At 41.9% G+C, this 14,586-nt stretch overlaps 1 protein-coding gene across 1 annotated transcript in view; it reads right to left on the bottom strand.

The window, feature by feature from the left end:
• Positions 1–289: 289 nt before the first annotated feature.
• MYOCD (myocardin) overlaps positions 290–14,586 on the bottom strand; it is a 92,052-nt gene continuing 77,755 nt past the window's right edge. The window contains exons 10-14 of the mRNA XM_058559258.1: positions 8,669–9,607; positions 6,396–6,539; positions 5,233–5,361; positions 3,027–3,084; positions 290–937 (exon numbers count right to left, since the gene is read on the bottom strand). Coding sequence (XP_058415241.1) covers positions 366–937; positions 3,027–3,084; positions 5,233–5,361; positions 6,396–6,539; positions 8,669–9,607 — 1,842 coding nt within the window. The 3' untranslated portion in view covers positions 290–365. The remainder of the gene's footprint in view (positions 938–3,026; positions 3,085–5,232; positions 5,362–6,395; positions 6,540–8,668; positions 9,608–14,586) is intronic.

The raw sequence follows: 14,586 nt of genomic DNA on the forward strand, positions 1-14,586 counted from the left end.
ATGCCTCAACAACGCCTGAGAAAAATTATGGGCTAGAAAAAATACTGGTGTTTGAAAAGGCACTGAAAGAATTTTGGTTTTGGCATTCTTGATCTAAGAAAGTATATTTTTGAATGCATTGCTGAAATCATCAATAGTTACTGAATGTTGGTAAATATTACACTATATATAGAAAAAGACTCCTATTTGTTCTTGTTGATTGTCACAGAAGTCTCCATTGTTTCTTTTTAATTCCCTCCTCTTCCTCCTCTCCTCCTCCTTCACCTCCTCCTCCTCCTTCTTAGGGTAATATAAAAATTTACGGTTGTGTGCTTTCCCCCATGGAATTCCTATTGGTCTTCCTTAGCACTTTTGCATCAGGCATTCTACCACTGCTGTAAGTGAAGGTCCATGGGGGAATTCAAATTGAGATCCGTGACATCCAGAAAGTCAATGTTAAAGATGCTGGGACCGCTGGTGGTGAGGGAACTAAAGCTTGGTGTGGAACTGGGTGGAGTGAGGTCCAGCCACTCCATGGTTTCCCAAGGAGATTCAGTGAAGCTTAACTGCAGCCCATTGCTGTCCACAGAAGAGGGTGAAAACTGAGTCTGCATTGGGGAAAGGGGGCCTGGCAAGATCTCATGTGCATTGAAGAGGTCTTCTGCAGCCTTCCCAGAGAATCCATCCATTATCCCATCGAAAGGAGGCTCCTCGCTCCCAATTTTTAGAAGGGCGACATCGCTCACCTTTCCTAAGGGGCTCTGGGAATTTAATAAGACTTCAAGGTGCTCATCGCTGTCGGTGCCATAGTGATCGAAGGGGAGCTGGCCTCCTGAAGACGCTTGTTCAAAGGAAGCCGAGGGCTTGGGGAGGGCAGCAGCAGGGCTTCGGGAAGACCCGAGTATCTTTGGGACTTTTTGAAGACATGAATGATCCTCTCTGGCGTCAGCTGGCATTTCTGTTGGTGGAACACAACGGGAATTGCTCAATCGCACAATGTGAATCTTCGGAACGAATGAGTTACACTGAGACACAGGAGATGGCCATGCTTCTCTGGTCACTGCTCATGATCCAGTCTTATCCCTCAACTGCTCTATATATCCCCAATTCTTCTTCCCTCAGGTCTCTCCCCAAACTCTTTCTTTCTGGAAATTCCACTCTGTGATTATCAAACTCCCAAACCAGTTTCCTTTACCTGCTCCTTCCTGACACCTGGCTGTCCCCTAAGGACACTACATCCCCTGTTCCACCCTCCGTGGGCTCATTTACTTCAGAGCCAGAAGATGAGTCATCAGGTGCCATCTGTTCCCACTTTCTGACCATTACTCCCCCTCCTTCTTATAACTCCTCAGTGGTTCTGAGGGTCATGCTTCTCTCCCCACCACCAGTCTCCTGGTCACTCCTCCTCATCCATTGAAAACTCTATTCCCTGGTTCATTGCCTTTTTTCCACTTCCACTCTTGTCATTCTCTGTGACTTCAGAATCCTCAGAATTGACCCATTGTCCAGCTGGCCTCTCAGTTCCTTGACACCCCATCCCCCTCAACTCCATTGATTTCTCCATTCCCACTCTGTTAGACACACCCTGGACCTTGTCATTCCCAAATACTGCATCTCTCTGAAAACTCAATTTCAAGCAAAATTTCCTACTCTTTGTCTGTCCCCTCCCATTCCTCTAGCTCACTTATTAAGTACCCCACAACAACAATTTCTCAGCCACTTAGAGTCACTCCAATCGACTGACTCTACTATTTTATCACCATCCATCAGCCCCTTCTGGTTTTCACTTCTTTCCTTGTCCAGTCTATATTCTCTGATCTACCATTATAATTACCCTCTTATAAATATTCTCAATCCCCTGGCTTTTTTCCCTTCACCATATTCCCTTGGCAAAACCCCACACCTGGATGAATCTTATCATCTGTTTTCTCTGAGCCTGGCTCAGATAAGGTGGACATTACAAGAGAAAAATTACACAACGAAGGTGACTGGTTTCACTTTAAATTCATGATGTCAGGCCTACAACTGGCACTTAATACTGCCCAGCAATCCTACTGTGTTTCTCCAGAAAACTCCATTCATTCATGGTTGATTCTTAACCGCTCTTCTTTCCTCGAATCTCCTGTGCTCCCCTCCTGCACTCTCACCCTTTGCTGGCCTTGCCACACACTTCATTAAAAATATAAGGGTGTCTGATATGAACCCCCTCATCTTTCCATCACAAAACTTATAAAGATACATACACCTGTACCCGTCTTTTACTTTTTCCTCTTGTTAAAATGGAAGAAATGCCTGTTCACTTGCTTGTTGTCCATCCCTCTAACCAGACTGTAAACTCCATAAAAGCAGAGTCTTGGTCTGGTATAGCATTGAGCCTAGTGCCTGGCTACTCCTTCTTGGAAACTTTAAATGTCGTTGCTTAAGGGCTCAGACCTGAGGTCTTTCCTTTCTATCCATATGTTCTCCTTACATGATCTTATTCATGTATGTGGTTTCAAACTCTATGCACATACTCTGTAATTTTTTTAAATAAATAAATGAATGACTTAAAAGTAGGCAAAAAGGACATGTCGGTCATTTTCTATTGCTAGCTTGAATGATGTTTAATCATGAATGGATCGTCCAGTGGGAGATTACTAATGGAACTTCATTTTGAGTAGGTAGCACAAAACTTGCTTTATCTGCTTTCTTCTTCTTCTTCTTCTAATTAAGAAGATAGGGACATTGGGATTAGAACAGCAGAGAGAAATGGTGTAGCAAGAGAAAATATTTAGGGAAACAAGGACTGAGGGGCAAGACGAAAACTGTTAAAATGACTGGTGAAAAATGTTCCTAGGATGAAGGAACAAAGGCAGTGAGGAATCACCCAGCATGCCTTCTTCTATCTGCTCCAAATGTGGCCAGGAAGCTCAGATGAAGTGACTCTACCCACAGGTGGCTTTTTGATCTGACTTAGATGAGCATCTGACCTTGGTCCTAAGGGTTAACTCCCTAGAGTGCACGCAGGGCCAGAGTATCCTGATGGACAAGAAGTAGGACAGCCTTACCTCCACTTTCAATGAGGACATCCAGGAGCTCGTCCATCTGCTGACTCCGCGTCATTTGCTATTGCACATTAACCAAAGAAGAACAGAGAAGTCAGAAGGCGGCTACCTCCTCTGTAGGAAATCTTTAGAAGCAGCACTACAGGTTTTTAAACTAGGTTTGGTTAGGGTTTATTTTTTCTAATTGTGGTAAAATACACACAACATAAAATTTACCATCTCAACTACTTTTAAGTGTACAATGCGGTGGCATTAAGTACATTCACACTGTTGTGCAACCATCACCACCATCCAGCTCCAGAACATTTTTCATTTTGAAAAACTGAAACTCTGTATCTATTAAACACTAACTCCCCATTCCCTTCCCCCAGCCCCGGACGACTACCTTTCTGCTTTCTGTCCTGTGAATCTGACTACTCTAAATACCTCAGATAAGTGGATTCATACAGTGTTTTTCCTTCTGTGACTGGCTTATTTCACTTAGTATAATGTTCTCCAGGTTCATCCATGTGGTAGCATGTGTCAGAATCTCCTTCTTTGTTAAGGCTGACTAATATTCATTGTATGTATGGATCACACTTGGTTTATCCATTCTTCCATCGATGGACGCTTGGGTTGCTTCCACCTTTCGGTTTTTACGAATAATGCTGCTATGAACATGGGTGTACCTGGCTAAAGATTTTTGGACCTTGTGTTATTAAAACAGTATTAATTTTAAACAGGAAAACTACTGAATGAAACAATCTACCACAACAAGAGAAGGGGAGAAGAAGGCAGAATGTTCCCCAGTACAGAGGCCTTCAGAGCGAGTTCAGTTGTTGGAGAGGTTTCCATCTCAGAAGCAGGGCATCTTAATACAGAGGTAGTATGGCCTTTTTTCTCACTTTGAGGTGACCTGGATCTGCCTCCTATTTGGGTGTTGGCCCAAGAACGTGGCTCATATTTCCCTGGTTCCTCATCACAATAGCTTGTGGAATTTGTTGACACTTTTAGGGTATACACCCCTCCCTTCTGGCTCATCTGAGTTGTTAAGTAGAGTCTTATTTATGGAAATCTGCTTTGCTTGGCCTTTTTCTTTTCTTTTTAAAGTGTGAAGGATCAGTTGATGTTTACAGATACCAAGGGAAGGAAATGGGGAGAACAGAGGCATGTATCCATCTCGCTCCTCTAAGAGCCCAGTCCCAATAAACACAGGCATCAATAATCAATACAGATGGGAGCACTGCTCAAAGAATGAGTCATTTGCCAGTCCAGAAGGCATTAGATGCCTACAGGCTCTGGCAGGTAATGCAAATGAGCCAAATACAGAACAAGAGAGAGGAATAGAGTGTAGACCATATGCTGTGGTTCAAGGAGGCAGTGGATACTTTGTTTCAGGCAACTGTTGTCTGGCAGAAATGAGGCTCCAGTCTTGCCAGATCCTCTAACTTCTCAGAAATGAGAAAGCCTACTTTCTACATGAAATCTCCTGATATTTAAAACATTCTCTCAGCCAAATGAAACCTAACAGCAGGTTGATTTTGATCTGCAGGATACCAGTATGCAGCAAGGGATGTAGGTGTTCTTTTCTGGGTTGAGCACAAACGAACGTCCATCTGATACTTTATCCAAGCTCAGACCATTTGAAATATAAGCTCATCAATTGTTTTTCTTTTCTTTTCTCATTTTTTTACTTTTTATTTTGAAAATTTCCAAACATAAATGAAAGCAAAGGATACAATGAACCTCCATTATTACCCGGGTTCAACAACCAGCAATATTTTGCCAGGATCATTGAATTTTGAAGCTAGGAAGAACGTTAGAAAGTATCACCCTGACAATTGCTCTATTCATATACTTGAGTACCTATCTTGTGCCTGGACAATGTGGTAAGTGCTATATTATCTAGAATCCCTACAAAGTAGATATCGGCCCTATTTTATATAAGAGAAGTTGAGCACTTGCCCAACTGTAGTGGCAGCTGCCTGGTGGCGAGCTGGGACTAAGTCCAGGCATCTGGGTGCCCAGCCCAATGTCCTATCTCTGCCTCACACAGCTTTTACACACATGCAACACCTTTCTACGATTAGCATCTAGACACTTTGCTCATTCTGGTGGGGAGGCACCAGACACACTCAATATCAGAATCTACATGCATGAAGCTGAATCACGTAAGACAATGTCCATTTAGTCAGTGTATTCTTCTCTGAAGAATAAATCATGTGGTTACCTGCTTTACTGCATCTTCATAGGATGGAGGCTGTGTTATCTCTGAAACTGCTGAAGTCGACTTAGAAAAAGTTGGGGATGGAATCGAAAACTTTGGCCCTGCTTTATCAGAAGAGTGTAGGCCAGCCATCTGCGTGGGTAAAATGCAGAGAAGGACAATCAATTCATGGGTCAGAAATGGTACTGCTTTTGTTTTAGAAACTCTAAGGCCAAATTTTCGAAAAATTGATTTAAGGGGAAAAAAAGAGCTAGAGCTTAGAAAACAACTCCAATTTATTAACAATACTGCGTATCACTATGGATTTATTGCTGGAGGCATCTTAGGATGGGAACCTCACAGATTCATTTCCCCTTCTAAAGTCACCCTGTCTGTTAGGAGAGAGGGAGATGAGAAAAGGAAATAAAGTAACAGAGTCCAGTCCAATACAAAGAAGTCCATCAACCCAGGAATTTCCAGAGTAATTCATCCCCTAGGTCATTTCATTCCTAGCCGGGTGTATTTGCAGAAAGTTGGAGGCACTGCTGGGGTATCTCTTTGTGAACCAGTCTTGTGTACTCTGAGTGTGTTCTGTGGAGTGCCTAGGCCATTTCAGGGTCTCTCTGTCCCCAAAGGACGCCCTGCCCTGACTTGTGGCATGTAGCACTTTTGTATCATGGCCCTCTGATGTCTGCCTCCTTCTTATTACCTCTTCACTGCTCCTTGCAACTCCCCATATCCTGGGTCCTTCACATCCCTGATTCTTCCACCTGCTGATACGTATCACCTCTTCTTTTTTGCAGAGAGACTGCACTGTGACGCCAACTGTCTGCACTTCTCCAGTCCTGCCCACAAATCCAGTACTTTCTTCTTTCTCCAACGTTATCTTCTCATGCGCCCTTATTCCAATCTTCAACGTCACTGAAACTCGTTTGTTTGCCATCTTGTTTCACAAACATACCATGGCCATTTTAGTCATCACGACTTCTGGGATGACCCCAGGAAATGACTCCTCGGAATACTCAAACTTATATCTACGTATCCATTTCAGTCCTTTTCAAGTCGACTTGATTCTGTCTAAAATGTCATTTATTTCTGCTGTTGAACCTCATCATTTGGAGGACAGGGGCCACAGAAGAGACAAGAGGCAAAGTCAATGACAAGTTTAAACCTTTTCAGGTGCTTACCTTTTGCTGTACACCCGGGCTTTTGGGACAGGGGTTGCCCCCAGCACCATGACTGCTGTCTGCCTGGGCTCCAGAGAAAGAGGAATGGAGGCTGGAAGGCTGGGGAGAGAAGCTTGGAGGATGGCCCTCACGTGCCCCTGAGTTCTGCAGAAAGAAGAAGCAACAAATTAAATGGCCACTAGTGGCATACTTGAGAGTAGCTTTTGCTGAGATTACTGGTCCCTGCCCGGTGTTTTATCTTCTCAGATCTGCCTAAATTCCATTACCAAAGTCTCAGATCTGGCTTTGTACATGTCATCTACTGCTCAGAAACTTTCCATGGCTTCCACATATCCACAGCATAGGGGCTCCATTTCTAATCAGGATACGTGTTCAAGATGCTCAGCAGTCAAATACTATCTCCTTCTGCAAGCTTAAACTCTACTAATCCCTCCATGAGGTTCCCTCAGCACGCCCTGTACACTCTACCCCCCTATCTTTTTCCATACGGAATGCCCTTTTCCTGACTCTCCTTTTTAACTCTGCACTTCTCATTAAGTCCAACCCCTTTGCCAAGCCTTCCTGGACTTTTCTAGCCCTTCATCAACCTACCTCCCTCCACCAATGTTTTGTGCAGCATTTAATGTCATAAGTACAGATCGGTAACGTTAGCCTATATTATTGCTCTTTATCTTTTTATCATGTAATCGTTCATGTCTTCAAAGAGTGCTTTGTGAACCACAAATTACTGTACCAATGTTAGTTCTTCTTGGTAGAGATAGCATTAGAATTGAGCATCTTAAGGTCCAGAGCTATGTTCAAGAGCTATTTTTACCTTTGTTGCCTAGGACACTATGCACTCAATACATGTTGTCAACGACGATGATAATCCACTTAAGCCCCAACTCCTCCCAGAGTGCCCACTCAGGAGTGGCATCATTCATTTGAATGAGTTGTTCTGGTAGGTTTGTAAAAATGGATTCTCATTACCTATGGCCCATACCTCAGACTCCCAGGGTAGAGAATACTCACTGTGAAAAAGGCATGTACTTTAGAATCAGATAACTTGGGGTTTATGTGATCCTGGGCAACTGGTTTAACCTCCCTGAGCCTGATTTTCCTCAAATAAAGAATAATAAATTGGAACTCAGAAGGTTGTTGTGACAATTAACGAGATTACTCATATACATGCCTCTTAATACTTGGCACATGGCAGCTATCCAATCAGTGTGAGTTTTCTTTCTATTCCCTTTATAATAAAATAGATTTCAGAACCTTTTGATAATGTAATTTTCTTTCTCAGATAGACTTAAATAGACTTTCCTAATAATTCTTCAGCTTTGTCGACAAAGGAAAGTCTTTGATGATCACCTTGGTCTAGTGTTTGAACTAATTACTCTTCTAAGCCATCTCCTACAACTCTCCTCTCATTGTGCTCCAGCCACACTGGCCTTCTTTCTGATCATTGAACATTCCACACATGCTCCTACCTCAGGGCCCTTGCACTTGCTGTTCCTCCTTTGCCTGAATGCCTTCACCCCAAATATTCACAAGGCTTTCTCCTTTACCTCCTTCAAAATTTTGCTCAAATGTCCCTGGACCTTCTGTTTAAAGTTGCAAACTTCCAACCTCCTCAACACTCTTCTCTGCTTTTTCTCCATAAGATGTATCAGCTTCTAATACATTATATATTTTATTTATTTATTTTATTTACTGTCTTTCTTCCCACGAGAATACGATTTTTATTTGGCTAGTTCAGCAGTAATCCTAAGAAACTAGAACAGGGCCTGTTTGCACTATGCAGACCATTACACAGAGAGAACAGTAGGGTCTGGCAACATCTCTGTTGGCTCTCTTGATGAATTAGTTTGGCCTTTGGTAAGGCTTTATGCCAAGGAGTCCTGAAAACAAGGGTTGGCAATCTGGCCCACTGCTTGTTTTTATAAATAAAGTTTTACTGGGACACAGCTATGTGCATTTGTTTACAAGTTGTCTACGGCTGCTTTCATAATACAAAGGTAAAGTTGAGTAGTTGTGACAGAGATCATATGGCCCATAAAGCCAAAAACATTTATTATCTAGCTCTTCACAGAACAAGTTTGCCAACCTCAGGCTCAGAGAAGTGAGTCTGGGCTACTGTGAAGGCCTGCAGATCATGGGGTCTGGAGATCGCCTTTGGGCTTCTGGTAAACCCTTCCCATTAAAAGTTCCAATGTTGGCTCTTTAGCAGTGGCCAATCCATATCCCACTTCCAGAAAGAGAGGTGCCCTGGGCATGGGGCAAGGCGTTCTTACCTGTGCAGTACACACCTGGCTGCCGACAGGTGAGGAGACCCTGTGCGCTTCTCCTTGAGGGCCTGAAGATGAGGGGAGGAAGTAATGGTTGTTCGGCGATGGGGGCAAACTGATATGCTGTGGGCTTTTCACCGCCCCGAGCGGCGAATGCTGCGGGGAGCACTGTGGGCTGAGGAAAGTGGAAGAAAGCACGGCGTTTTGACCTGAGGGCTCCGCACAAGGAGTGTTCCCAAGGGGCAGGAGCTGAGCGGCTTCGCAAGCCGGCGGCTGGCCCTCTGAGCCGTTGCTTTGTCTCTTCACAGATGCTTGTTGGGATGCAAAAGGACAGCTGGAGGCCGCCTCTTCCTGCTTGATGGCAGCAGCCAGGAAGGGCAGCGGCTTCTTCTCGGAACAGTTGCTCCTCTTCTGCTTCTGCAGCTGCATCCTCAGCTCCTCCACTTGCCTCTGCTCCTGCTGGAGCTTCCAGGTGAGCTCGTTTATCACCTTCTGCTTCTCCACCAGCATCTTGTCCTTCTCGGAGTCCAGCCCGTCCAGCTCGGACGGCATGGAGCCCCCATTTAGACTGCTCATGAGGCTGTCCTCGGCGCACACGTGAACTGGGGACGGGTGCAGGCCGAAGGACGGGGACGCGTCGTTGAAGGTGTCCGGCAGGGACCCCGCCACCGACAGGTCGGACGAAGCGGGAGAGATTGGGGGGCTGGAGCTGGTGCTGCCGAAGTGGTAGAAGCCGTTGGATAGGGCGCTCGTGGAAGGGGAGGACTGGTAATTGGGCAGCGCGTTGGTGGGCGTCACGGGAAAAGTGACAGTTGTGATATCCCCGAAGTTGGGCACAGGGTTCCCAGAACAGTCCTGGAAGGGCCGCAGCCGGTCCATGAGGGCTGTCTTGGTGCCTGACACCGGCAAACCCCGGATGCGAAGCTGTTGTCTTAATTCAGAGACCTAAAGAAACCAAGGTATTGTCAGTGTGCTGTTTCATGACAGTTTTTTTTAAAATGTATTTATTATTATGTTAACTTTAAAATATCACAAATGGAATTTTACATCCGCTTCTCTTTTTATTACTTCTTTACAATTTCCTCCCCTGCCCGGATATAAATAAGTTTTGCACACTTTTAATGATTCTTTTAATTTGTCTTATACCATGTTTTCATGATCCCAGAATCACAGAAACGTAGAGCTCAAATGGACCTGATCAACTGCCCTCCAAGCTCCATCCCGGTCCTAGTCCCCATTTGATAGATGAAAAACTGATATTTGTCTGGGTTTGGACATCAGCCTGGAACCAATCATCCCAAAGCAAGCTGAGAACCCAGGTCTTCCGCTTCCTAGGGAGGTGCTCTCTCCCTACCACACTCTCTTTGTTGGTGGTTCTCAAACCTGAGCAGGCACCAGAACCACTGGCTGTAGGGTCGCAGCACAGACTGCTGGGCCCAGCCCTGAGTTTCTGATTCACTGGGTCTGGGGTGGGGACTGAGAATGTGCATTTCCAACAAGGCCCCAGGGGATGCTGATGCTGCTGGTCCCAGACCAGTTTTGGAAGAACCACAGTTCTACATCTCCTAATTTTATGTCCTAATTTTAATCACTGGCTGGATAATAGTCATATTGAGAGATAGTATGTGCAGAGATAAGACCATCAATTCAAATCCTGGCCTCACCTCTTAACGAGCTCAGTGATCACTCTGTGCCTCAGTTTCCCTTCTGTAAAATGGAAACGATCATACCAACCTTATATATTTTTGTGAGGATTGAAATGGCTTAAAATTTGTAAAGCTCTCAGAATAGTGCCTTGTAAATGGTTAGTGCAGTGTAAGGGTTTGCTGTTATTATGTTGATTCACATGTAATTATTTCATCCCTGCATTTTTATAAGGTTCATAAATTATAAACTACAGATATCTAAAAATATGGAAACTAAATAAATGATGGGCATACGAATGATGGAATATTTGAGATCCATTAAAACTGATGCTATAAATATTTATTGATATAGAATAATGAATAATTGTTTATGGTATATTATTAAGTAAAAAAAGTTTAAATTGCTGATTCTATTTTTTCTAAGAATTATATAAATATATATGTGTATATGTATTTAAAACTATGCTTGCAGATGAAAATATCTGGATAAAGATATGCTAAAATGTTAATAATTGTTCTCCTTATCTGTATTTCCTCAATATTCCATGTAAACGTATTACTTTTATAATTAAAACAGGAAACTATTAAATGCTTAAATGTCAATAATTCCATAAAACAGCTAGAAGAATATATAAGGAAATAGTCTTCTGATATCCTGTAGGGAAAGATCTTATGAGCATAAAAGCAAAGAAAATAATCATAAAAATATTGACAACAAAAATTGAAAACTCCTATAAGTCAAAAACACTAAAAAGAAAATGCAAATAGCAATCTTAGAAAAAAATAATTGCAGGACAAATAATAAAATGTTAGTAAGCTCAATGTATCAAATGTGCTTAACAACCCAAAAGAAAACGATTGCCTCTCAATACAAAAATGGGTGATGGACGTGATCCAATTCTTCACGAACAAAAGATAAAAGTTTTTTAAAATGCCCAATAACATATGGGTACCATCATTAGTAACCCAACAAATGCAAATAAAATAAATACGCACATATTTTTGTATTCATCAAATTGACAAAGAAACTAATAATAACATTTTGTGTTAGTGAAGTGGCAGCAAAAATCAATACATGAAAATGTTAAAAAAAAAAAGCTCTTCAATGTCTCGTTGTTCCAAGAGTGGTCCTTGGACCAGCAGCTCCAACAGCATCTGGGAGCATGCTGGAAATGCAGACTCTCAGGCCCCTCCCCACACCTATTGGATCAGAATCTGCATTTACCCAGGGCCCCAGGTGAATCTGTCTGCACATTCATGTCTGAGAAATGTGGCTTTAACACACTGCTTCTGGGAATAGATTGGCACAAAAGATCAGGACAGAAATTTGGCAATATATATCAAGAACTTTAAAACATGTTAATATGTTTTGCTTCAGGAATTCCACTTCCATGTATTTAGCGTTGGGGGATATTCAGAGATATTAATAAATGTATGTACAAATTATATTTTTATTAGCAAAATAAATTAAATGTCCAATAGACGAATGTTAACTAGGTGGTGGGATGATATGTTGCTATTAAAAATAAAAATTTGGAGGGACAGCCGGAGGCTTAGCGGTTAAGTGTGTGCGCTACTGGCGGCCCGGATTCGGATCCGGGCCCGCACCGACGCACCACTTCTCCGGCCATGCTGAGGCCGCGTCCCACATACAGCAACTAGAACGATGTGCAACTATGACATACAACTATCTACTGGGGCTTTGGGGAGAGAAAGGGGCAAAAAAAGGAGGAGGATTGGCAATAGATGTTAGCTCAGGGCCGGTCTTCCTCAGCAAAAAGAGGGTTGGCATGGGTGTTAGCTCAGGGCTGATCTTCCTCAAAAAATAATAATAATAATAATAATAATAATAAAAATTTTATTGAATATTAGAAGTTATAAAAAATGTTCATGATATGTTAAACAAGAAAGCATGCCAGATATTTATGCTCACGTAATTATTTTAAAACAGAACATGTCCATATGCATTTTAAGTATAGAAGGAAATATAATCTGCAATGCTATCTGTGAATCAATTGTCTTTTAAAATACTCTTGACTTTTCTGTACACTACCATGTTTCATTAGTGAATGTATACTACTTTACAACCTGCTAAAAGTCATTTAAAAAGGATTGTAACAACTTATACTACCAAAGCAATAAATACACTCTCTCTCCTCTCATCTTGCTGGCATCATTTTATCATTTTCTTTTGGATTTCCTGGCTTGAAAAAGTGCAAAATGGCAACTCATTATTGTTTTAATTTCGAATTACTTAAAATTAATGAGTTCTACATTTATTTTTAGAATCTGTTCTGGCACTGAATAATTTAAACTACATTATTAAATAATGCAGCTCATATTCTAAAATAAAAGGAATACTTGTTGAGTTCCATTTACCTTAAATTTCAGAATATTTATGCTGTGTGGGCTTGCACAAAGGTTTGTATACATGTCTTTCCTACATTCCCTGGTGTCTTAATCTTTGATAACTTTTTAAACTATTTATTATGAAAAACTTCAAACATACACAAGAGTAGATAGAAAAATATAATGAGCTCCATATACTCATCAACCAGTTTCAACAATGATCAGCTCACGCCCAATCTTGTTTCACTTATACCCAAACTACTTCTTCCCCTACATTTCCTGAATTATGTTGAAGCAAATAATATAATTTAATTAAGTATTTTGGTATCTTTCTCCAGAAGAAAAGTACTTTTTTAAAAGACATAGATACAAGACCATTATCACACCTAAAAATTATTTCTTAATATTCAGCAAATATTCTCCCAGTTTTTAAACTTCCCATTCATTTTCACATTCTCTTTGTCTCTGTCTCTTGTTCCCGGGTTAGAAACAGGATGCAAAAAATTCCCGATACTGTGATATTACCATTTATAACTTTTTAATGAGAAATCAAACTCTTGTCTCAGTGCTTTTTTCCCTTTTACTCCTATGTAGCCAAACGTGACCACTTCTGGAAAACATCACCTTCATTACCTTACCTTTCTGATTTCTTTTTTTGAGGATCACCTTCATTAATTCCTCTATGTCTTCCTTTCCCCAAACGTGGTTACATCGTTTGCTTCCTTTATTCCTCCTCTCTCCTTCTTTTCCTCCCCACTCCATCCTTCCCTCCCACTCTTTCCATTTTGCCCTCTCTCTATCTCATTCACTCTTTTAGTTTGAACCCTCCCCACTATGCAAACGATTTTGAAATTTCTGTTGCTATTCCTGACAACACAGTTGAGCTGAACTAGGTGGGTATATTTCTAAATGATGGAAAGTGGCTAGACTTTTTCTCTTGGCTGTGCTGCTGGTACCTGCCACTCAACTTTCCCAAACTGAATGAACTTCCCAACGTCCCTTCAGATCAGCTCCTCGTTCTATCCTCCCAATTTCTGCCCCTGGTGTGACTCTACCAGGTGATACCTCTCCCCATACACCCAGTGGTCAAGTCCAGTCAAGCTTTCTCCTGTCTGTCCCTCCCTTTCCACTCTCATCTCAAATGACAATAGCAAAGCCTTTGAAATCAGTCACTTGAGTTCAAGCCCCTGTTTTGTCATTTATAAGCTAGTTACCTTGCATCTCATTTAATCTCTTTAAGATTCTGGTTTCTATGTTCACGTTTAAAATTGGGAAAGTAAAACTTACCTTGCAGGGTGAAAATTAAAGCAAATCTATATAGGATAGCTGACTGATAGTTTATACTCAAAACATGGTAGTTGCCACTATCATCACCGTCATCTCCCCATACCTACGCTAATATAGGTATATAACTATAACCAGCCAATGATTCCGAGCATCTGCACATTGAGGAAACCACCTTTGGGGGCTCTGACAGATGGCACATCATATCTGGACTATGTCTTCCCTGGGGCCAAGGCATCTCCAGTCCTACCTGACCCAGACTCCCATCCAGAGGTAGACTACTTTTTAAAAAAATCTTTTTTATTGCAGTAAAAGACATATAACACAAAATATACTATTTAATCATTTTTAAGTGTACAGTTCAGTGGCATTAAATACATTCACAGTGTTGTGCAAATATCACCACTATCCAACTCGAGAAATTTTTCATCATCTCAAACTGAAACTCTGTACCCATTAAACACTAACTCCCCGTTCCTCCCTCCTGCCAGCCCCTGGCAACTACCGTTTTACTTGCTGTCTCTATGAATTTGACCACTCTAGGTACCTCATATAAGTGGAATCATACAGTATTTGTCTCTTTGTGTTGGCTTATTTCACTTAACATAATGTTTTCAAGGTGAGAGAGCCCACTTTTATCTCTAT

This window comes from Diceros bicornis, chromosome 18 (genome assembly GCF_020826845.1).
Source record: "Diceros bicornis minor isolate mBicDic1 chromosome 18, mDicBic1.mat.cur, whole genome shotgun sequence".
Taxonomy (NCBI): domain Eukaryota; kingdom Metazoa; phylum Chordata; class Mammalia; order Perissodactyla; family Rhinocerotidae; genus Diceros; species Diceros bicornis.